Source organism: Symphalangus syndactylus, chromosome 2 (genome assembly GCF_028878055.3).
Source record: "Symphalangus syndactylus isolate Jambi chromosome 2, NHGRI_mSymSyn1-v2.1_pri, whole genome shotgun sequence".
Taxonomy (NCBI): Eukaryota; Metazoa; Chordata; class Mammalia; order Primates; family Hylobatidae; genus Symphalangus; species Symphalangus syndactylus.
This window is the reverse complement of record NC_072424.2, coordinates 41136172-41159321: the sequence shown is the minus strand read 5'-3', so window position 1 is coordinate 41159321 and position 23150 is coordinate 41136172. Positions and strand designations below refer to the sequence as shown.

Below are 23150 nucleotides of genomic sequence, written 5' to 3'. Positions count from 1 at the left end.
TCAGAGCTCCACGCTTGCGCCTGCGCGTGTGGTTGAGGATGGGCTGGCGGCGGGTCCGGGTCCGCTGGCTGGCGCTGCGGGCGGCGGGCCATGGTGGTTTGGATTGAGCCGGGCCCGGCCGGGGCGCCGAGTCGGAGGGGGTGGCAGTGAGCGGCGGCAGAGGCTGCAGGGCTCGGTTTGGCTGACTGGGGAGTCGGCAGGCGGCAGGTAAGGGCGAAGCCTCGGCCCTTGCTCCCCATCCTAGTCCCTTTTTCTGGGTAGGGCACTGCCCTGGGGCCTTGTCTTGAGTCCGGGTTCCTGCTCTCTCCTCGCCCCGCCCTGCGGGGCCGTGCCCTCTTCAGCCCGAGCGCACCTTCCGAGCAACGTTACGCTCAGAGCAGGAGGGAAGGAGGTCAAGCGACCCAATTCGTCTGTTTCACAGATATGGAACCTCAGATTCAGAGACAGGGTTCAGAGACTTGTCCAAAATGATCAAGATAGTTAAGATAGAGCCCAAACTGGAACCCACGGATTTTGACTTCCAGTCCATCGCAGTTTCACCTCGCGGCTCTCACTGAGAAATAAAACCTTTTCCTGGTTTTTATGTTTTTGAGGAGTCTCGCTCTGTCGCCAGGCTGGAGTCAAGTGGAGCGATCTCTGTTCACTGCAACCTCCGCCTCCGGCATCAAGCGATTCTCCTGCCTTAGCCTCCCGCGCAACTGGGACTACAGGCGCGCGCCACCACGCCCAGCTAATTTTTGTATTTTTAGTAGAGACGGGGTTTCACCATGTTGGCCAAGATGGTGTCGATCTCTTGATCCGCCCGCCTCGGCCTCCCAAAGTGCAGGGATTACAGGCGTGAGCCACTGCGCCCGGCCTTTTCCCGGTTTTTTAAACTGCAGCTTCCAGTCCTGCGGTCCGATCCTCTTCGCGGCCCCCCATCCCCACTTCAGTAAGCTTTCTCAGGTTGAAAAAGCCGAACTCTGGTTGTGTGGGCCCGTCATCAAAAGATAAGCAGCCGCCAAAAAAAGTTGTTACTCTTTTTCTTCTCAGCGTGTTAGCCCAGAAGGGAGGTCTGCACATGAATAAAATGCCACTCTTTATTGATGTTGGGTATCTCCTACTTGAGATTGCAAACATCCTGAGAGCAGCGTCTTTGTCCAGATGACATTCGCCACGACTTTGATCTCAGTTCACCTGACTTTTGATAGCTTTGCCGTCTGTCCCTCCCTGTCCCCTCAGTCGACTTTCCCCTTGGGAAACAGATGTGATTTAAAGCCATGGGAAGAGGGGAGTGTTGTGGCCAGCAATCTCCTCCAGTCTGGTGGCAGATGACTACTGTGGCCTGTGACTATTACTGAGGGATCAGAGTACTCGGGCTTGTGCTTGGGGTGGTAGTAAAGCTGCGCTTTGCTCTGTTTCCTCCCCTGTTCACTGAGATTACCCCCTTCTCCCCTACACACATCTTTTTGAATTTTGCTTTACCTCTATTTCTTGAGATGAAAAGTCTGGGCCAGGTGCGGTGGCTCACGCCTGCAATCCCAGCACTTTGGGAGGCTGAGGCAAGCGCATCACCTGAGGTCGGGAGTTCGAGACCAGCCTGACCAACAATGGAGAAACCCAGTCTCTACTAAAAAAATACAAAATTAGCCAGGCATGGTGGCGCATGCCTGTAATCTCAGCCACTCAGGAGGCTGAGGCAGGAGAATTGCTTGAACCCAGGAGGCAGAGGTTGCGGTGAGCCCAGATTGTGCCATTGCACTCCAGCCTGGGCAACAAGAGTGAAACTCCATCTCAAAAAAAAAAAAAAAAAAAAAGGTCTGTGTGTTCAGTTGCGGCCCACTTACTACATATGTAATTTTCCTGGCATCCCATACCCCATTAGCTAATGGAGAGAGGCCCTAGCCTCAGACTTTGTTCACCCAAATCTGTATCTGTGCATCTAGGAGCTTTCTGTTTACACGGTTGGGGTGATTTCTGGTTGGTCTTGTTTTGAAAAACGACTTCTAGCTCCTAAGTGCCATGATTTTAATAAGTTTGTATTTCTCTCCTTATGAATCAGGAAGAATGATAACAGCAGACACTTATTTAGTGTTTTCACATTGGCAGGAGTGTCCTTGCTGGTATTTGTAGGACAGATAGACATCTGGCCAGGCTTTCCACTTCTGCATCCCTCCAAGTCATTCATTCAACAAATATTTATTGAGTACTTCCATGAGCCAGGTATTGTGCTAAGTGCTTTATAAACATTTCATTTACACCTACCAAATAAGTTTGCTCTTCATACCTGTGGGTTTCACATAGCTGATCCAATCCAACCATGGATTGGAAATATTTGGGGGCAGCTGGGCATGGTGGCTCGCTCACACCTGTAATCCCAGCACTTTGGGAAGCCAAGGCAGACAGATCACCTAAGGTCAGGAGTTCAAGACCAGCCTGGCCAACATTGTGAAACCCTGTCTCTACTAAAAATACAAACATTTGCTGGGCGAGGTGGCAGGTGCCCGTAATCCCAGCTACTTGGGAGGCTGAGGCAGGGAGAATTGCTTGAACCCAGGAGGCGGAGGTTGCAGTGAGCCGAGATCTTGCCACCGCACTACAGCCTGGGCAACAGAGCAAGACTTCATCTCAAAAACAAACAAAAAAAGTGTTTATGTGTAGTATTTACTTTGTATTATGTATTATGAGTAATCTAGAAATCATTTAAAGTATATGGGAAGATATGTATAGGTTATATGCAAACACTATGCCATTTTGTATCAGATTTGAGCATCCATGGATTTTGGTATCTGAAGGGAGGACTGGAACCAATCCCTCTGCAGATACGGGGGTCGACTGTATCTGTATAGTTACAGAATCATAAAAGGTTAGAGCTGGAAGGGACCTTAGCATTTAATCCCACTCCCTCAATGAATGTGAACACATGGAGATTGAGTCCCAGTAGAGTTGAATGATTTGTCTGAGGTTACAGAACTGCTTAGGGACAGAATTGAACCCTAAAGAATTAGGTAAATCTGGTCTTTGAGGCAGACATTTCCTGTAGCGCTCAGGAATTTAGGATGTGGTTAAGAATGATCTGAAAAGTGGAGAATAGAAGTTTTTTTTTTTTTTTTTTTTTAAGACTAGAAGAGGTGTGAGGTAGTATATAATTCGAGTTTATTACAAACGAGGAATGCATTGGATTTGTATGCTATTGCTACAAAAAGCATTTTGGCAAATAGGAAACTCTCCATTACCTATAGAAAGGGAATGAACAGCAGTGTGGACAGTCCAAAAGCCACCTAGATTTGTTATGGGGTAATCTATTTTGTCCCACTCTTATATTTGATTGTGGGTGTCTACTATTTTAAAAATTCATGCTACAAGCCAAATCATGCTTCCAAACAATAGGGGTGGAAGTTTGAGCTTGAGCTTTTAATTTTTTTTGAGGCGGAGTCTCACTCTGTCTCCCAGCCTGGAGTGCACTGGCGCCATCTTGGCTCACTGCAACCTCCACCTCCCGGGTTTCAGCGATTCTCCTGCCTCAGGCTCCCAAGTAGCTGGGATTACAGGCACGCGCCACCATGCCCAGCTATTTTTTTGTATTTCCAGTAGAGACAGTGTTTCACCACGCTGGCCAGGCTGGTCTCAAACTCCTGACCTCAAGTGATCCACCCGCCTCGGCTTCCCAAAGTTTTGGGAGTACAGGTGTGAGCCACTGCGCCCGGCCTTTTTTTCTCTTTTCTACACTCCCCTTAATTCTTTTAGCTTCCTAGGAGGTGACAGGAACGGACAGTTTCTTTATCCTGGTGCTGAGCGTAGGTCCCTACTGAATTGTGCCTTCTCCTTCTCTGTGGACCTTGTCTGCTGAGTTTCTTTTCACCTTAGGGCTTACAGGGCTTGTGCAAGGAGGTAATTAAGTGTTTTCTTTGAAAGGTCTTTTGTGGGGATGAGCCAGGGTGCAAGGAGAGTACAGTGCTCCAGTTACCGAATTGAAACCATCCCTGCAGTGGAGCAGCCTCCTCCAGTTTCTGTTGGGTTTTGAGCTACCTGTTAAATAAGTCAGTGGGGTTGTCAAGGACAAAGCCCTCCCTGGCTGTCTCAGGGCAAAATCAGGTAATTTTTTTTCTGGTGAAAGTCTTTAATCTGCAGAACTGATGAAACTGTCATAGAAGGAATCTGTTAGCGTATCTGTGTCTTCTGTTCTGGTCATTGCCCAGGCAGCTGATCTCTTCCCATGGCTGCTGCATGAGGTAGAAACTGCATAGAGGAGACGGAGGCACTGGCAGAGGTGCCATAGAAGCAGTGAACTGGGAAGTCTGGTTGGGCAGCTTGGGGCTAAGGCAACAGCTGCAGAGAAGGTTCTTCAGTGTCTAATTAGACTGGGGCAGTGGAGTCCATCAGAGAGGTCAGGCCCCTAGGCCTTCATGAATCAACATGGAGGTCCCCTCCCATTGACTCCTTCCTGTGTTCTGCTCAGAATACCTGGAGTTGTCTTGGCTACCATTTCCTTGGGGTGGGGCTGGGAATGGAATTGGAGACAAGCATTTTCTGTCATGCAAGGGGTAGCTGGCTGTCCTGACAGGAAACAGGGAATCTCCTGCTACCAGGTCAAGTTGGCTGGCCTGTGACATCAGCCCAGAGGGAGTAGGAAGGAAGAGTATCTTTTGCCAAGACTTAAATAGCACCAGGAAATACCTCGGTGCAGGATCCACATTCTGTGTACTCATTCCTCCACTGGCTGTTCTTGTTCTTTGGTGAGGAATAATCATCTGAAGGTAGGTTGATGCACTAGGGCAGTCAGGAAGCCCTGGCAATCTGCTACGGTGGCCATGCCCAGAGACACAGTGGACAGCTTTGTCCACGTTGGCCACACTCCACCCAAAAGTCTGTCTACACAGACAACTCCTAAGACTGCTTTGATTTGGAGTGGCCTTTCTCACCCCTTTCCTGTGGCCTGTTGCTTTAGGTGTGCATCACCTTGGATTTGCTATGGAACCATGTGGTGTAATTTAAGTACGATTTCTGCAGGCTCAGAACCGTCAGTCTTACTCCCTTAATCTGGTTGGAACATTGGCACTGGTCAGTCCGTAGAAAAGTGAAGTAACCTTCCTACTTCTCCTAGTTGGTGACTGGCCTAGCTGGGTCTTAGTCTTAGGTCTTTGCCCTCCAAGTGAGTACTCTAGGCCTTCCCACTAGCGGAGTAGGGAGGGAGGGCCCAGACTCGATCCTCACAAAGGCGTGCTTTCGTAGGAACCATGCGAGGCCAGCGGAGCCTGCTGCTGGGCCCGGCCCGCCTCTGCCTCCACCTCCTTCTGCTGCTGGGCTACAGGCGCCGCTGTCCACCTCTACTCCGGGGTCTAGTACAGCGCTGGCGCTACGGCAAGGTCTGCCTGCGCTCCCTGCTCTACAACTCCTTTGGGGGCAGTGACACCGCTGTCGATGCTGCCTTTGAGCCTGTCTACTGGCTGGTAGACAATGTGATCCGCTGGTTTGGAGTGGTGAGTGATGTCCAAGGAGCAGGAAAAGGGGTGTTGTGGGGAGCAGAGGGACATGTCACTCACAGACCCAACCCAGGTTTTGGAGGCCGGCCCCCACCCCCAGGGAAACTCCGAGTCTGCTTTGGGCATAGCTCTTGCACCGTGTCTCCCTGACCTTGCTGGTGTTGGCAGGTGTTCGTGGTCCTGGTGATCGTGCTGACAGGCTCCATTGTGGCTATCGCCTACCTGTGTGTCCTGCCTCTCATCCTCCGAACCTACTCAGTGCCACGACTCTGCTGGCATTTCTTCTATAGCCACTGGAATCTGATCCTGATTGTCTTCCACTACTACCAGGCCATCACCACTCCACCTGGGTACCCACCCCAGGTGGGTCCCCACAGGAGCATTGGGGGAAGTTGCTGGCTATGGGGGCTGGTCCCAGGAGTGGGGAGAGTACCTTGGTATGTTCTGAGAGACAGAACTGGTGCTGCCACAGTTATGCTCTCCCTTCACACAGGGCAGGAATGATATCGCCACGGTCTCCATCTGTAAGAAGTGCATTTACCCCAAGCCAGCCCGAACACACCACTGCAGCATCTGCAACAGGTGGGTCTTGGCTTTGCTGTCTGGGAGTCCCAGCTGTGGTCCTTCTGCTGTAGCTCTAGGGCAAAACCTAACCTTAAGTTTGCTAAGACATGGGTGAATCACCCGTCATGTCCCAGGTAATGTGCCCTCTTCTCCTGACACCTCATCCTTAGGATGGTCCTGTGAATTAGGCATTATTACCACTTGTGAAAACCGAGCTTTGGAGAGATGAGTACCTTGTCCAATATCTTATAGCCATTAAACTGCAGAGCTGGGTTTGAAGCAAGGCCTGGCTGTCTTCAAAGTCTGTGCCCTTTCCGCCTCAGCAGGATGCTGGTCCTTGTAGGGAAGGATTGGCACTGACATCTCAAGAACTTTGGCCACCGTAACAGAGCCTGTGTCCCTTCCTCACAGGTGTGTGCTGAAGATGGATCACCACTGCCGTATCCTTTTGCTTTCTCTTCTGCCTGAGGCCTTCTTTAGCTCCAGAGCACTGTACAGGGTTAATGGCCACCATTTTAGCATCACCCTGCAGAGAACACTGGAGTTGAGGAGTTGTGGGGGCTGACCATCTCCTGGAAGAGCAGGAAGCTCACACTCTAGGACGGATCTTCTTGGAGCAAGGAATCTTTTAACGCCTCTTTCTTTTCTAGACTCTCATGCTAACAGCTATTGGATGGAAAGAGATGTTCGGGTTTCTGTGGTTGTTTACTGTGTACGCCAGATAGAACCATGGGTCCCCATCTGCTGTTCCACACAGATGTTTGGCTAACTCCAGCTAGGCTGAAATATTGGCAGATTCATTTTACTGAAGGATTTCAGTTTCCGTGACTTCTTGGTGGGACCTGAATGCTCTGAAAAGCTTTGAGCATTTTCACCTCAACCTTGGGTGTAAACAGTCTTGTATTTTCTTGCCTTTGGAAAGTAGTTCTTAGTGACTGGAAGCCTGAGGCTTGGGTGATGTTGTCAGGAACCAGGGATGAACCCGAGGGGCCTGGACACCGCCTGAAATTGTGTTTGATTCTAGTCCTTAATCATTTCCCAACCAGCCTGGCTAAACAATTGTGTGGGCCACTATAACCATCGGTACTTCTTCTCTTTCTGCTTTTTCATGACGCTGGGCTGTGTCTACTGCAGCTATGGAAGTTGGGACCTTTTCCGGGAGGCTTATGCTGCCATTGAGGTGAGATTGTCAGGAACAGGGCAGCTCAGTAGTACAGAACTTTGGGATGCAGAACCTGTCCCTAAGGAATGGGGCTGGTAGCACCCCATACTAGAGGCCTGAGAGTATAACCAGCACTGTTTTCCGTCCCCTTAGAAAATGAAACAGCTCGACAAGAACAAACTACAGGCGGTTGCCAACCAGGTGGGCTGTCCCCACCCCACTGCCTCCTGCTGCTCAGGCCTGGGGGCATAGAGTTGCTCAGGCAACTGGGGCCGATCTGCCCATTTAGTTGTAGAGGCTGCCGAGAGGCCACTCTAGACCAGATCAGGAGTGTTCAGGCAGGCTGGCTGTGGTGGGTAGACTAAGTGGCCTACAGGCAAGCTGGAAGTCCCTGGTATGTGACAGTTTTGGCTATCTATCCCGTCATCACCTCTCTTTGGGCCGAGCAAGCAATCCACCTTGGTGATGGCCTGAGCAGCAAGGAGTCTATGTTAGTCTGTGTAATGGGGTTCCAGGGGACAGAGATCAGGCTGAGCCAGTCTGATCATCCCTTGCTCCTGGTCCATCTGCATCTGGATCATCCCTGCCCCCCAGTACCTTTTAGGACTCCTTAATCTGCTGAGCCCATCTTGGGCCCATATTGATTGTATTTCTGCTGCCCTTTCACAGTCCCTAGTGGAGCTCACAGTCCCTAGTGGTTCTCGCCACTCCAGTCAGTCCATTCTGGGTATGGTCTGGTCTCCTCTCTTGGGGATGCAGCTGCGCAGTGAAGGAGTTCTGGCTGGGGATTGGAGTGGCTTCCCCTGGAGCCCCATTTGTGTTGTCACTCTAAAGGCCCAGGGTCAGCTTCTCCTGTGCTTCACCATCCTGTCCAGACCCTGCTCTGCTGCCCAGTGTTTGTCCATGTGGTGATGCCGCTGGGCTTGGTCCACCCATCTTGGCTGCTACCCTGACTCCTCTGTGGCTTTACCCCGTTTTCTCTGCCTGGGTTTGGATCACTTCCTGCCTATAGGTGCTGGGGGCAGTTGCTGGAGACCCACAGAGCAAATGAGCCAGCTTTGCTCTTTTCTTTTTCTAGACTTATCACCAGACCCCACCACCCACCTTCTCCTTTCGAGAAAGGATGACTCACAAGAGTCTTGTCTACCTCTGGTTCCTGTGCAGGTATTTGTTTTTGATAGTTTTAAGGGAGGGGAAGCTTCAGAAAAAAAGTTTTTTAGGTGCCCACACGCAGGCAGAAACCCATTCCTAAGTGAACTGCCACTGCTCTAGTCTAATTTAGGTTGGCAGAGAGCCAGCACTTTCTTCAGCATTCAGGGCAGGGAGCACTGAGGATGTTGGCATTGCTTATTACTAAGCACACAGATACAAGTATATGCTTGATATGTAACCAAAGCAAGTTAAACTCCTTATTTAATCTTCATAGCACCTGTCTGAAGGCTGAGTGACTGTATTTATAGATGAGGAAAACTGAAAATTGGGGGCCAAGGGGCGGTGAAGTGAAGTGACTTGTTCTATGATACACAGCCAGTAGGAATAGTAGCACTGGAATTTGAATTTCATGCCATCCCATTCCAACCCTGGGTGTTTACTACCTCCCACTATCTCCCAAGCATGGGTATTTTAGGAAATATAGAACATTTTCTCAGTAATACAGACTTATTTTTCTATTCTCCTTTCTGCATACTCTCTTATTTTCCCTTAACAACAACAGAGATGGAGTCTTGCTATGTTGCCCAGGCTAGACTCAAATGATCTTCCTGTCTCAGTCTCCTGAGTTGCTGGAACTACTAGGCATGAGCTACCATGCCTGGCTTCACATCATTTACTCTTAGGCCACTTTGATGCTTTTTCATTGATGCTCTTTATAGACATAGTGAAGTAAAAGTTTATCTAGGATATATGCTGGGAGGTGAGGGAAACTTGGGTAGAGAGGTTCCAAGCCAGTTGTTATTGCTTAGCTCAATTTCAGACATATTTCCTCTAGCCCTCTCTCAACTACCCACCAGTCTTCGCCCCTCTTTTCTTAGTTCTGTGGCACTTGCCCTGGGTGCCCTAACTGTATGGCATGCTGTTCTCATCAGTCGAGGTGAGACTAGCATCGAAAGGCACATCAACAAGAAGGAGAGACGTCGGCTACAGGCCAAGGGCAGAGTGAGTAGGGTTGAAGGCTCGGGGTGGGTAGGTGGGTAACTGAACCTCTCTCCTGTAAACAGAGGCCATGGGCAGGGCTGACTAGGGCAAGCATTGTAAAAGGCCAGAACTACTCTACCTGAGCTTTAGCTTAGCCAATTTAGTCTCAAAAATTAGAAGTTCAAAGAAACATGTTTTTCTTGGCTCCAGGTATTTAGGAATCCTTACAACTACGGCTGCTTGGACAACTGGAAGGTATTCCTGGGTGTGGACACAGGAAGGTAATGTAAGACACACAGACTAATGCTGTCCAACAGAACGCTGAGATGAGAAAGATGTTCTATGCCTGTGAGCACCTGGAATATGGCTAGTGGCTACTGTGTTTAGCACAGTTCTAGACTCTAGGAATAGAGATCATTGTTCATTTGAACCAGAGAGGCTTGAGGCCAATACTGTGTGGTTTTAAGTAACAGATGAGACTTCAACATGACTACAGTAGAATCCTAGGAAAGCTGTGCTCAGGAAGGGGCCTCTGGGTGTAGGATACAGTGGCCACCAGTCACCTCTCACTTGGAGAGCAGTGTCTAGAGTTCAAGCCAATAATTTGTGAGATTAAAATAATCTACTTGTCATAGAGGCCCTAAGACAGTAACTGGAGCTAGCTCTCTCAGCCCAAGACAAGAGGAAACAATTTTTCAAATGGCAGTTACTGAGGCGGTAACAATCAGATGAGCGGATGTGCCTTCCCTCCTCCCTTTCCCATGTACATGACACTCCTTCTATCACTGTGCTTACACTGGACCTTTAGAAGTTTAGCTCGAAACCTTAAAAGGCCTTCAAGGCACCAAAAGGTACATTTGTTGGATAAAATTGGGTAGCAGAAATTAGAACTTTTGTTACTTTCATGATTGACACTGAGGTAGCTTCAGGATACCTTGATGTATGCTTGTTAAGGAATGATGATCGGGAAGGACCAAGAATTCTTGGAACTCAGAGACATTTCTCTCTTCTCTTCTAGGCATTGGCTTACTCGGGTGCTCTTACCTTCTAGTCACCTGCCCCATGGGAATGGAATGAGCTGGGAGCCCCCTCCCTGGATGACTGCTCACTCAGCCTCTGTGATGGCAGTGTGAGCTGGACTGTGTCAGCCACAACTCGAGCACTCATTCTGCTCCCTATGTTATTTCAAGGGCCTCCAAGGGCAGCTTTTCTTGGAATCCTTGATCAAAAAGAGCCAGTGGGCCTGCCTTAGGGTACCATGCAGGACAATTCAAGGACCAGCCTTTTCGCCACTGCAGAAGAAAGACACAATGTGGAGAAATCTTAGGACTGACATCCCTTTACTCAGGCAAACAGAAGTTCCAACCCCAGACTAGGGGTCAGGCAGCTAGCTACCTACCTTGCCCAGTGCTGACCTGGACCTCCTCCAGGATACAGCACTGGAGTTGGCCACCACCTCTTCTACTTGCTGTCTGAAAAAACACCTGACTAGTACAGCTGAGATCTTGGCTTCTCAACAGGGCAAAGATACGAGGCCTGCTGCTGAGGTCACTGCCACTTCTCACATGCTGCAGAAGGGAGCAAAAATAAAGGTATTCGATTTTTAAAGATATGTAGCTTCTCACTCTCTGCCTCACAATAGGGCAGGGAAGGGGAAAGTCAGGGTCAAGACCTAGTGAGTAGGTGTTCTGGTCATGCTTCCTACACTCTTTTTTTTTTTTTTTTTTTGGAGACAGAGTCTCACTCTGTCTCTCAGGCTGTAGTGCAGTGGCGTGATCTCGACTCATCGCAACCTCCGCCTCCCAGTTTCAAGTGATTCTTGTGTCTCAGCCTCCCAAGTAGCTGTGATTAAAGGCGTATGCCACCACACGTGGCTAATTTTTGTATTTTTAGTAGAGATGGGGTTTCACCATGTTGGCCAGTCTGGTCTTGAACTCCTGACCTCCAGTGATCCATGTGCTTTGGCCTCCCAAAATGCTGGGATTACAGGCATCAGCCACCATGCCCAGCCTAATTTTTTTTTTTTTTAAATTATTTGTAGAGATGGGTTCTTGCTATGTTGCCAGGGCTAGTCTCAAACTCCTAGCCTCAAGCGATCCACCTGCCTCAAGTGATCCACCTGCCTCAGCCTCCTAAAGTGTTGGGGTTACAGGCGTGTGCTACTGTCCTGGTTACTCTGAAAAATTTTTGGCCAATCCCTGTCATTGTTATTCCAGTGACACCTCTGGTTATATGAGGCATATGTGGGGTGGGGGAAATATCTGACAGTCCCATTACCAAAAGAAATCTTTATTCTTCAGCAGGTACACAACACCCGCCAGCCCTGGTCCTCAGGGCCACACTCATATGCGCTCACCTCTCAGCAGCATATCGCCCCTTTTCTGACATATAAACGCAAGAGACCCAGGACCCTAAATCTTTCTTCAAACACAATTGTCTCACACACACTTATTTTACAAATCCACTAGAAATATGGACTCTTATGTTCCTTGTACAGCCATGCAGCAGAGGCCTAGCATTTGTGCTGTGTCTGTGGGAAAGGCAGTCAGAGGCCAGTGGTTTCCCTGCTTTGGGGAAGATGGCTCGATAGTTAGTAATTCCAGGTTAGATTGTCAGAACAGTCTAGGCCAGGACTGAGGGCTCAGCTGCCAGGGCTCCCCAACAGAAACCTGTAGGCAAAAAGAAAGTTGGCAGCATTAGTGGTGAGGCTCATCTTGGTCCCATCTCTCCCCACGACCTAGAAACTCACCACTCCCCCCTGGCTGACACTGCTTCCTTGCGCACCAGTCTCTTCTTGTCATCCAGGGGTTTGGCTAAGGCCCGGATCACCTGTGGTTTGTACGGCAGCAGCTGTGGAGTCAGAGTATATAATGAACCTTGCTCATCCAAGGCAACTGAAAGTACCGCTTTTTTGATTCTGTACAACCAATATTCTGAGAAAAGCAAAACATCTCTAGTGATTCCAAGGGATGTTAAGTGGCAGGATGGCCATTCTGTTGCCTTCTGGGCCCAAGGAAAAGAGTCCTTGGGCCCAGAATTACAAGATCTGTACCTTGTAATTAAGATCTCAATTACACAGCAGGGTGGCCAAGCCCACCTGACTAAGGCAAAAAGGTACTTATGTGTCTCTTGAGACATTCCCAGGCCAGGGAAGGACACCTGAGGTACTTACCACAGGGGTGGGGAGGCGAGTGAGAGCATGCATACACTGCAGTGCAGCGATCCGGACAGCCTGGAACACAACCACAAGGAGGTGAGAGCATGCCCAGGGAGAGATGCTGGTGCCTAAGAGTTGCTGGGGCTCAACGCACCATGGAAGGGCTAGAGCTGAGGTTCAGAAACTTGGTGACGAGGGTGTCCACGTGAAGACTCATGACTTGGGGTGCTTCCAGTAGAAGAGGCTGAAGGCAGCTGAGGGTGGAGAGCTGTACCACACAGTCAGGGCAGGACAGGGCCTCCAGCAGCAAGGAAAGAAGCTAAGGGGCAATGGGCAAGGTGGGGGATGGCCACATCATGAAGATCCTTGTTCTTGTCCCCTCCCCTTTCTAGCCCCATCTGGGGAAGAATAGCTTTGTCCTTTGCTTAGAAGCTCTGCCTGCAGGACTTACCGTGGGCAGCTCTGGCAAGAGCACAGGCTTGGGCAGCCTGTTAAGTACATGAGAAAGACCCTTCAAGTAGTTTGGCTTCACATCTGTAAAAAATGGAAAGGCTTAGGGGAGAAATTGGACTTAGATATATAGCTTGAGAATTCAATTCCAATCTGTGATAAGGCTGAGACATCACCCTACAAAGGGGTGAAAAAGCCCTTCACGCTCAGAATAAGCAAGATACGCCCATCAAAGGAAGAAGTGGAACAAGAATCTAGAAGTTTAGTCTTCTAGGCACAGACCACAATATAGCTCTAAAGAAGCAAGCGAGTCCTAAATTATCTTAGGGAATGTGACCAAGCAAAGGAGAGGCGTGTATATGTGGGGACTTTCTTTCAGACTCCTCACCTTGGGGAGCAGCATGGAAGCCCTGGACCAAAGCAGGCACATTATCTGTGAAGAACCGCTGGCGGAACATGATCCGCACTTCAGCATGGCCAGCACGAGTCAACACATCAGTGCAGTCAGACATGAGCAGAGAGAAGCCATCAGCTGCTGCTGGACCTAATTCTGGGTCACTCAGGAGGCCCATGAGCTGGAGAAAAAAGAGCCTTTGAGGTACATCAGGGAAGAAGAATCTTAAGTGCCAAAGATGAGGATGGGGCTGGGTGTGGTGGCTCATGCCTGTAATCCTAGCACTTTGGGAGGCCAAGGCAGGTGGACTGCTTGAGCCTAGGAGTCTGGGCAACATGGCCAAACCCAGTTCTTACAGAAAATACAAAAATTAGCTGGGTGTCGTGGGGTGCCCCTGTAGTCCCAGCTACTTGCGAGGCTGAAGTGGGAGGATCACTTGAGCCTACGGAGGTTGAGGCTGGAGTGAGCTGTGACTGCACCACTGTACTCCAGCCTGGGCAACAGAGTGAGACCCTCTCTCCAAAACAAAACAAAACAAAAAACACACAGAGGAGGATGGAAGTCCTTGGGAGGAATAGGAGCAACAAGAAAGTTTGTTTGGGTCCTGGGTTCTCCTGTCTCCAGAAAGGACGTACCCGGGCTGTAAGGCAGGAGCTGAGAGGATGGTATCTGAGCACTAGGGCCTTTGTTACCTGTAATTGGAGACAGAGAGAACAATTGGGGAATGACACTCAAACCCGAGAACCCCGAGACATAGATGTTTATGGTTTAGGGTCAAACAGGGACATTTTATTTAACCAGACATAATTGCCTCTCTGGCTAACCAGACTCCACTCCAGCTCCTTACCCAGAGAAGAAGAGTGAAGGCCTGACTACGACAGGGCCCAGAGCCCAGGCCAGCCTCCACTTTGTCCACAGCCAGCTGTAGGAATTCATCCAGCTGCTGCCCTAAAAAGCAGAGAGGAAATGCTGACATAAAGGCTACACATTTTCCCTTTAACAATGAAGGATGCAAATCACTTAAGTGCAGAGCTCCCTGAGAAGCTGTTAGAAAGGGAAAATATCATTTTTGCCTGCAGACAAAATGATTGGACACCTGCATAAGAGCCTGGTATTCTCATAATATAGAGGTGCTGCCATTTGAAAAGAGAGAGTCATCTACTTCCAATAAAGAATTATCCACACTAGCCCCACTGTAGGGAGTAAGTAGGACGGCAGAACTAGACTCTTTGTGCTCCCTTCTCTTCTTAGGTACTATAAAGCTCTGCCCAAATGCGGTCTTGACGCTTTTCCCACAGGCAGTCCCAGGACAGTGCTTCAGCAGTTGAAGCCCTATTAATGTTATTAGCAAGCTCCTTTTAAAAAGAGAATGAGTACTGAGCTATAAGATTTCATGGGTAGTTGATTCTGGGAGGCTCCTTACACAGTCTGATCTCAGTACCTGCAGGGTGCTTGTTGAGGAGTCCTGCAAAGCACTTGGCAGCAGCGGTAGAAGAAAAGGGGCAGCTGTGGCAGCAGCTCAGTTCCAAAAGCTCCCGCATGAGTTGGTTCAGCTGAGGGATTTCCACCTACAGAAAACCTGGCCATGTAATGGACCCAGAGAACACTTGAACTCCAAGAGAACCAGTACATAGTGGCAGCAGGGACCGGGACAGATGAGAACTAACTTCTCTGGTGGGGGAAGTAAAACATCAGCTTAGCCTGTGGCAAATTTCAGCCCAGAGTTACCTTGTCAAGGTTAAATAACAGTACTTCCCAAGTGTGCTCACTTACATTTCGAGGCAGGGAGCAGACAAAGGCCATAAGCAGTGCAATCAGCCGCCTCTGCCCTGAGGAGCCATCCTATAAAGGAAGGAGAGCCCAATCGAGCCTGCCAGCAATAGGCTTGTCTGCCCCTCTACCCATTCCAGATTAGCCCTAAAAAAAAAAACCAGCTTGAAGGATGTAAGTTCTAAGACTGTTACCTGGAATGGCTGGAATCTGCTCGGGAAGCTGTTTTCAGGCAGAAAGGAGACGTTGCCATCCAAGAAGAGGGGCACAATGTATGTGACGCTCTGGGCAGCTAACCTGGGAGCAGAGTACTAGGTATGACCAAGGAGCTAGGATTCTAAAGCAGCCCTCTCCTCCACAGACGTGCTTTTCAACCTGGGGTTCGAATTAGGATCACCACTTCAATGGGACGTGCCCTGATCATTCATGCATTGAACAAATATTAATTTGGCACATACTATGTGCCAGTAATCATTTCCATTCAGGTTCCCATCTGGGAAGTCAAGGTATATTTTAAAATGCTCTATAGGTAATTCTTAAGCACATCTGCAGCTAAGAACCACTGGCCCATGGCTTCCCACCCTCATAGTCCATGGTGTTAAGAGCCCCTTCCTTTTGTTTTGTCAACAAAACTTACAAGACAATTAACTGCACCCACATTTACATATAGGTAAAAGGACAGCTGACAAGGCAGCTACTTGTTGCTTCTTCCCAAGAATGCTATCCTTCTCCCTGGGTTCAAGCCATATCCATGATTACACTTACTCAGGGCTCAGGTGGGTCGTAGCAGTGCCAATGACAGACACCATGGCAGCCAACACCTCATCCTCCAACAGTACTTTTCTCAGAACTGAGGGCTCCTTCTCTGCAAAACACACACACATGCACACAATCACAAGACCATGACGGGTTCAAGAAATGAATGATTGGGTTCTGTCAGCATCACTGACTCTGGGGCTTGACTCTAGCCATGACAGCAGTTCTTAATCTGGCCTCTGGTAGTGCTGTAGTCCTGAGAATCAGCAGGGCATCAGAAACAGGAGTGGTCTGACCTTGGGCCATAGAGCGCTCTTGAGAACTCTGCACCGTGCTTAGACTAGGCCAACAGTGGGAAAGAGGGATAGCTAAGATGAACATTCTTAACATAAGAAATAGAAATGTTGTCCCTGGTGTCCATGGAGATGCAAGGAAAAAAAAATAGTATTGTTGGTCTCTGAAAAAATTAAAAACATGGATTTATCTTCATGGGTCATTATTTATAGCAACTGTCATACACTGAGTACTTCCTGTGTGGCAGGTACTATATGCTATCTTATTTAATCCTTACCAACTACCCTGTGAAACAGTAATTTTTTTTTTTTTTTTTTTTTTTTTTTTTTTTTGAGACAGGAACAGGATCTCGCTCTCTCACCCAGGCTCCAGTGCAGAGGCACAATCATGCCTCACTGCAGCCTTGAACTCCTGGGCTCAGGTGATCCTCCCACCTCAGCCTCTTGAGCAGCTGGGACTATAGGTGTGCACCACTATGTCTGACTATTTGTAGAAACAGGTCCCCTGTGTTGCCGAGGCTGGTCTCAAACTCCTGGACTCAAGTGATCCTCCCATCTTGGCCTCCTGAAGTGCTGGGATTACAGGTGTGAACCATGGCGCCAGCCTAGACGGTACTCTTTATCTCCATCTTACAAGTGAGGAAACTGAAGCTTGGAAAGGCTGAATATCTTCACCTAAGTTAGCAAGTGGTAGAGTTGAGGATAAAACCCAACCAGGTGGGCTTGACTCCAGAGTCCAATTCTAAGTAAACTAATCACATAGCACTTCAAGGAGAAAAGGTGTGCATTCTTTTGAATGTTGCTAACACTAGTGGATTTTGGTTCCTGCCATTGGTCAGGGTGGCACCCTTTGCTATGAAGTGAAATCTCACTCTGAGGACAAAGGATTCAAAATAAACCTGATAGTACAAAACACAGTACCACCAATACCCAGAGGGTGGTGCTGTTCAACACCAGCAGAGGGTAGAGTTCCCAAAGGCCAGGAAGGAGAGGTGGAAAGTTACCTGGCATAGAGGCCTGCACAGCCAAGGCAAGCAGGCAAGGTATAGCTGTCTGGTGGAAATACCAGCAGCTCTCGGGGTCCTGCTGACATTTTTCTGCCATCTGTTTGAGGCTCTGACAGACAGCAATAACGTCACTGGATTGTGCAACCATATTCCCTGTTGATGAGAAAGTGTTCTCTGTAAGGTTTGCTTAAAAGCACTTTCAGGTGTTTCCAATACACCGCAGATGAGAGGAACAAAGATGAGTGACTGAAGAGACCAAGAGTGCCTTATTAAAAAGCTGAGTCACTTTATTCTCCTGGCTGTTCTTTCTGATCTATTCAGACTTCATCGTTGAGACTTGCTCTGTCCCAGGCTCTGCAGCAGAGGCACTTGTATATATTCTCTCCTTATTTTTCATAACAACCTTAGAAGTATCATTTCCCTCACTCTATAGAGAAGGACATGGAGGCACAATGAAATAAATGATCAGTGGCTTTTCCAGGGTCACAGTGCAAAGTCAGGAATCAAGCCCAAGTTATAATCCAAGTCTAGTATTCATTCTACTATGTAACAGCTGCTGGATCAACCACAGTAGGCCTGAATCTACCCACAGGGCAGGCTGCTGTCACTTTTGCATTGGAGCAGTGCTTAAACTCAATGGTCTACAAGTTACCAGGGGACACTGTCAAAATGCAGATTCTGATCAGTGAGGGCCTGAGATTCTGCACTTCTAACAAGCTCCCAGATGACGCCCATGCTGCTGGTTAACAGACCATCTTTTGAGCACCACGGCCTTAGGGTAACGCCTCTCAATTCTGACCCCACATGAAAATTACCTAGGTACTCTTTTTTTTTTTTGGAGACAGGGCTTCATTCCTGTTGCCCAGGTCAGGCTGGAGTGCAATGGAGTGATCTCGGCTTGCTCCATCCTCTGCCTCCCGGGCTCAAAGTGATTCTCCTGCCTTAGCCTCCCAAGTAGCTGGGACTACAGGTGCATGCCACTGCTTCTGGCTAATTTTTGTATTTTTTGTAGAGATGCGGTTTCGCCATGTTGCACCGGCTGGTCAGGTCTCAAACTCTTGAGCTCAAGTGATCCATCAGCCTTGGCCTCCCAAAGTGCTGGGATTACAGGCGTGAGCCACCACACCCAGCCAGGCACTTTTTTTTTTTTTGAGATGGAGTCTTACCCTGTTTGCCCAGGCTTGAGTGCAATGCCCAGGCTTGAGTGCAATGGCACGATCTTGGCTCACTGCAACCTCCGCCTCCCAGGTTCAAACGATTATCTTGCCTCAGCCTCCCGAGTAGCTGGGATTACAGGCCCCTGCCACCACACCCAGATAATTTTTAGTAGAGACGGGATTGCACCATGTTGGCCAGGCTGGTCTCGAACTCCTGACCTTGTGATCCACCCACCTCAGCCTCCCAAAGTGCTGGGATTATAGGCGTGAGCCACTGCGCCCAACTCTTTTTTTCTTTTGAGATAGTTTCACTCTATCGCCCAGGCTGGAGTGCAGTGGTGCAATCTCAGCTCACTGCAACCTCCGCCTCGTGGGTTCAAGAGATTCTCCTGCCTCAGCCTCCCCAGTAGCTGGGATTACAGGTGCATGCCACCATGCCCAGCTAATTTTTTGTATTTTTAGTAGAGACGGGTTTCTCCATGTTGGCTGAGTTGGTCTCAAATTCCTGACCTCAAGTGATCTGCTGGCCTCGGCCTCCCAAAGTGCTGAGATTACAGGCATAAGCAGTGGCTCTGGCTGGGTACTCTTAATAGTACTGTTGCCCAAGTCCCATCCCTCCTCAGAGACCGATTCAGTTGGACGCAGGCGTCAGTATTTTTTTTTTCTTTTAAAAGAGTTGATTCTGTTACTCTTATGTATAGCTACAGCTCGAACCACTGCCTTAGAGACTACAGCTCCCCATTCAGCCCAGTCCCTTGGTGGTTATTCCTAGTAGTTACCTCTGTTCACCTGCCAGAGATGCTGCAGCAGCAGAGGCAGTGTCTCCTTGACGATGCTGGGATGTGTTGATACAGCTGACAAGGCTTGCAGACAGCACAGATGCCGGGAGCATTGGGTGGGCTCATCTCCTTTAGTCAAATTTGACTCCCCTGAAAGCAACCCATGAGACGAAGGTTCACTGTGTGATAGCAAGCACGAAGGCCCCAAAGCCTTGCTGGGAAGGGATGGGCCACAGAGGATTAAAGACACATACCTACACGCAGCTCTTCAGCGAGCTTGGGTACGAGGTGGCTGCTGAAGGCCACAGGGTAGAGAGCAGCCAGGGTTCCTGATGCTTCCAGTGCTGCCACCCTGCTGGAGGCGCAGAGCAGATAAGCACTGGCTGAGCCTGGGCTCACAGCTATCTTGCCTAGGTCTGATATTAGGCAGATTCAGGAGTGTGAGCTCCCAACGCCTCCTTGCTAAAGAGCAGAACTCAAGTACCTACACCACTGAGTTGGACAGGGCTTCTTAAAGCCTAAGAAGAGAGCAGTCCTACATCTCTCCAACTGGTTAGCAGCCAGAGCCTAACACAGAGCTCACCTCCCCTAAGGAGAGCCAAGGGTCAGAAGCACAGAGCCCTGGTCCTAGCTTGATCTGTTGCTGCCAGTACAGAGGCAGGGAACAGCTTGCTCTATATCTCACTGCTTTAAACTCTCACCAACTCTGGGAATCCTCCTTCAGGAAGCTCAGTCTGTATAGGTGACCCACTGCCAGCTCCAAGTCCTCAGAAGATAGGAGATCTGTAGTTAGAAGGGAACATGAATCTCATCTTCTTCCCCTGCAGCCATCACAACCCTTCCAAGCTCTTATTACAAATCCCAAATCATCCAGAGTTGCAGTGAGAAGAGGACAGTAAGGCTGCTTTTCACCAAGGCAGCCTTACAAGAAAAGGACCAATATTTTCCTCTTCTTTCCCTTAAGATGTACCTGGCTGGGCACCCAAGACTGTGAGTGTATGGATGCCAACAAGCTGAAGCTGGGTGCTGGGGTCTGTTAGGGCCATGAATACCAGTGAGCACAGCTGGTCCTTGAAGCCATTCAGAGGCCTTTGATCTAGGGACAGACAGAGGCCAGGTTAGAAGGAAGCCACTACATTCCATAGCCCTGACTAAGCTGTGATACACAGCCAACCTGGGGTAGATTTTTTTTTGAGACGAGGTCTCTGTTGCCCAGGCTGGAGTGCAGTGGCGCAATCTACGCTTACTGCAGCCTCTGCCTCCCAGGTTCAAGCTATTCTCCTGCCTCAGCCTCCCGAGTAGCTGGAATTACAGATATGTGCCAACAGGCCTGGCTAATTTTTGTATTTTTAGTAGAGACAGGGTTTCACCATATTGGCCAGGCTGGTCTTGAACTCCTCACCTCAAGTTTTCCGCCTGCCTTAGCCTACCAAAGTGCTGGGATTATAGGTGTGAGCCACCATGCCCCGCCTCCTGGGGCAGATTTAAAGAGCTTAATCCATTGGGTATCCAGGAAGCACACTGAGAAAAATAAACAGATCTCATCCATCTCATCTGTTAAGTGTTCTCTTGTGCCACAACCTCAAAATAGGACCATTGTTCTAGACTACTTTTCCACAGCACTCTTTGCCCTGCTATCCTTTATATAGGCTGCAGTGTTCAACAGTCCCCAGAGCACTGCAATGGAAGGCAACCTCACCTTTGTCTTCATAGCTCCATTTCTGCTGCAGCTTCAAGAAACCCAGGAGCATTTCAAGGATTGTCCGCCGCTGGCTGCTCTGTAATGTTTCAAGGGGTACTGGAGTCAAAGAATATTTTAAAGGATTTCAATCCTGCTACTCTGGATGTAGGGAGAATCCTTTCTTTCTTCCAAGAGATGGGGGTTTTGCTATGCCACAGCCAGGCTGGAATACAGTAGCATGATTATAGCTCACTGCAGCCCCGACCTCCTAGGTTCAAGTGATTCTCTCGCCTCAGCCTCTTGAGTAGCTGGGACTACAGATGCGTGCCACCTTATCCAGGTAATATAAATTTTTTTTTTTTTTTTTTTGTAGAGATGTGGTCTTGCCTTGTTGCCCAAGCTGGTCTTTAAATCCTAGCCTCAAGTGATTCTCCTGCCTTAGCCTCCTAAAGTGCTGGGATTACAGGCATGAACCAGCATGTCCTGCTTGGCTAATAAAAAAAAATTTTTTTTTTTTTAAGAGATGGGATCTCACTTTGTTGCCCAGGCTGATCTCGAACTCCTGGCTTCAAACAATCCTCCTGTCTTGGGAGAATGTTCCTTTTATGTATGAGACAGGGAAAAAGTGAGTAAGGGAAGCAGCAGCAGCAGCTAATGGGAGCAAAACCCAAGGTCTACTATGTTGGCCCAAGCTAAAACTTAGCTCACTCTCTGAGAAAGGGAACCTAGCACACAGGTCCCATCATTTCCCCCAAAGATTCTGCTCCCTTACCTGACTGTGCTTGTAGAACTGTTCCAGCAGTAAAGGCAGTACATTGCTAGTGATAGAGTCACAGGCCCGGGCAGATGCACCTGCAGCTGCCTGCAAGAGCTTGGCACTAGGCCACACCAGTTTCATGTCCGGTTCACACAGGTGGTGCCTGCAGTCTAGAGAAGCAGCACATCACAGAGCTGGGGAGGAGGCCAAATGGTGCCTGACTCCCCTACAGTCCACAGAGGTTGGAGACTGAGACCCATGACAGTTTGCAAGCAGTTAACACTCAAATTGTTTTCAATTCAAAGTAGGGCTATCACCCCCAAATCACCAAATATGTTGGGGCTAAACAATAAAGGTCACTAGCCCTTAAGGAATGCCATTTGTTCTTTTTTTAGAGATGGAGTTTTGCTCTCGTTGCCCAGGCTGGAGTGCAGTGGCGCAATCTCAGCTCACTGCAACCTCTGCCTTTTCAAGCGATTCTCCTGCCTCAGCCTCCAAAGTAGCTGGGATTACAGGCATCCACCACCACACCCGGCTAATTTTTGTATTTTTGGTAGAGACGAGGTTTCACCATGTTGGCCAGGCTGGTCTTTAACTTCTGACCTCAGGCGATCCACCCGCCTTGGCCTCCTAAAGTGCAGGGATTGCAGGCGTGAGCCACCGCACCCATGCAAGGAATGTCATTTCTATTGTGCTCACTCCCCTTCCTGGCTGCCACGGCCCCATTACCCTGTAGAATGTTGCTAAGGAAGGAGTCAAGGAGGTCCTCAGCATCAGCCCTCAGCACAGAGCGAGACAAACATGCAGTCAGGGAGTGGAGGGCCGCCAGGCCCTCTGCTTCCACCCGCTCACTTGCCGTCTGGAACACCTGTCAGGGAGGGATCCCATGGCTACTGAGGTGAGCCTGCACCAGATGAGACCCCACCAATCCACTGCCTATTTCCTTGTTGGAGAGGGGAGTGAGAACCTCTAGGACACAGAAATGGAAATTAACACCCCAACTGAGTGTTTTCTCAACTGGTGTGTTCTTATCAAGTCCTTAGTCACACTCAGGACAGAGACACATACTTTCTGAGAAACAGAAAGCCAACTCTGAGCAGTGGCTCTGCTCACCTTTCTACTCACCATGGTGCCAGAGGCACCATGACCTGCACTCCTTGCCACAGAAGGACAAGAAGTGGGTAATGTGCAAAGGTGATCAGCTGCTCTTACCAAGCAGCTGACCATCACACAGGGACTCTCTTTCTTGTCATTCAACTAGAATTATGTCCCCCTACTTGCCTCCTGAATAACCAGGCATTATACCTTGGCCCTGGGGATGACAGAGGGAAAAGGACAGGATGTATTATTTCCCCTCATGCCTGACAATTGAGAGTTAACAGTAGTGAGTTTATCTGAGTGACACTCACCTCTCTGCGGATAGAAGCCCAAAGGCTGGGGAGGAAGTCCTTCAGTTCCTTCTGTCCATACACAGCACAGCAAGCATTCTGCCAAGGAAACCACTGCTATCAGTTATGTACACACTCAGACACCCTAGGATGTGCAGGTACCTCAGCATAATGGCACCTGAAGGAGCCCTGGTCTCAGCAGAAAAACCAGTTAAGATTTTTAACAGTCCTACTCAGGGA

General features: G+C 49.1%; 2 protein-coding genes across 30 annotated transcripts in view; one reads left to right on the top strand and one right to left on the bottom strand.

Annotated features, from left to right (window-relative positions):
* Positions 1 to 2: 2 nt before the first annotated feature.
* On the top strand, positions 3 to 10933 carry ZDHHC16 (zinc finger DHHC-type palmitoyltransferase 16). Of its 16 annotated transcripts, XM_055253458.2 has the most exons (12): positions 27 to 207; positions 2089 to 2202; positions 5212 to 5459; positions 5631 to 5825; positions 5956 to 6044; positions 6438 to 6466; positions 7073 to 7206; positions 7342 to 7389; positions 8267 to 8352; positions 9219 to 9342; positions 9532 to 9602; positions 10340 to 10933. In XM_055253458.2, exons 3-12 carry the CDS (start codon positions 5217 to 5219, stop codon positions 10452 to 10454), a joined length of 1134 nt encoding a protein of 377 aa, XP_055109433.1. In that variant the 5' UTR covers positions 27 to 207; positions 2089 to 2202; positions 5212 to 5216; the 3' UTR covers positions 10455 to 10933. The 16 variants fall into 16 exon arrangements, with proteins under 16 accessions (XP_063485420.1, XP_063485457.1, XP_055109433.1 ...); XM_063629350.1 differs by lacking the exon at positions 7342 to 7389 and having other exon boundaries at positions 3 to 207; XM_055253444.2 differs by lacking the exon at positions 2089 to 2202 and having other exon boundaries at positions 31 to 207.
* A 661-nt stretch (positions 10934 to 11594) lies between these two features.
* MMS19 (MMS19 homolog, cytosolic iron-sulfur assembly component) overlaps positions 11595 to 23150 on the bottom strand; it is a 42169-nt gene continuing 30613 nt past the window's right edge. For 9 of the 14 annotated variants that reach the window (XM_055253368.2, XM_063628796.1, XM_055253359.2 and 6 more), the window contains 21 exons: positions 22932 to 23009; positions 22252 to 22390; positions 21538 to 21692; positions 20784 to 20862; positions 20055 to 20180; positions 19786 to 19867; positions 19339 to 19439; positions 19085 to 19234; positions 17146 to 17301; positions 15858 to 15957; positions 15287 to 15389; positions 15096 to 15164; positions 14764 to 14890; positions 14170 to 14270; positions 13958 to 14014; positions 13317 to 13503; positions 12930 to 13012; positions 12633 to 12797; positions 12494 to 12553; positions 12071 to 12171; positions 11595 to 11990 (listed from right to left, as the gene is read on the bottom strand). In XM_055253368.2, coding sequence (XP_055109343.2) covers positions 11963 to 11990; positions 12071 to 12171; positions 12494 to 12553; positions 12633 to 12797; positions 12930 to 13012; positions 13317 to 13503; positions 13958 to 14014; positions 14170 to 14270; positions 14764 to 14890; positions 15096 to 15164; positions 15287 to 15389; positions 15858 to 15957; positions 17146 to 17301; positions 19085 to 19234; positions 19339 to 19439; positions 19786 to 19867; positions 20055 to 20180; positions 20784 to 20862; positions 21538 to 21692; positions 22252 to 22390; positions 22932 to 23009 — 2247 coding nt within the window. In that variant the 3' untranslated portion in view covers positions 11595 to 11962. The remainder of the gene's footprint in view (positions 11991 to 12070; positions 12172 to 12493; positions 12554 to 12632; positions 12798 to 12929; positions 13013 to 13316; positions 13504 to 13957; positions 14015 to 14169; positions 14271 to 14763; positions 14891 to 15095; positions 15165 to 15286; positions 15390 to 15857; positions 15958 to 17145; positions 17302 to 19084; positions 19235 to 19338; positions 19440 to 19785; positions 19868 to 20054; positions 20181 to 20783; positions 20863 to 21537; positions 21693 to 22251; positions 22391 to 22931; positions 23010 to 23150) is intronic. The other 5 variants (XM_055253379.2, XM_063628798.1, XM_063628812.1 and 2 more) reach the window with 2 other exon arrangements.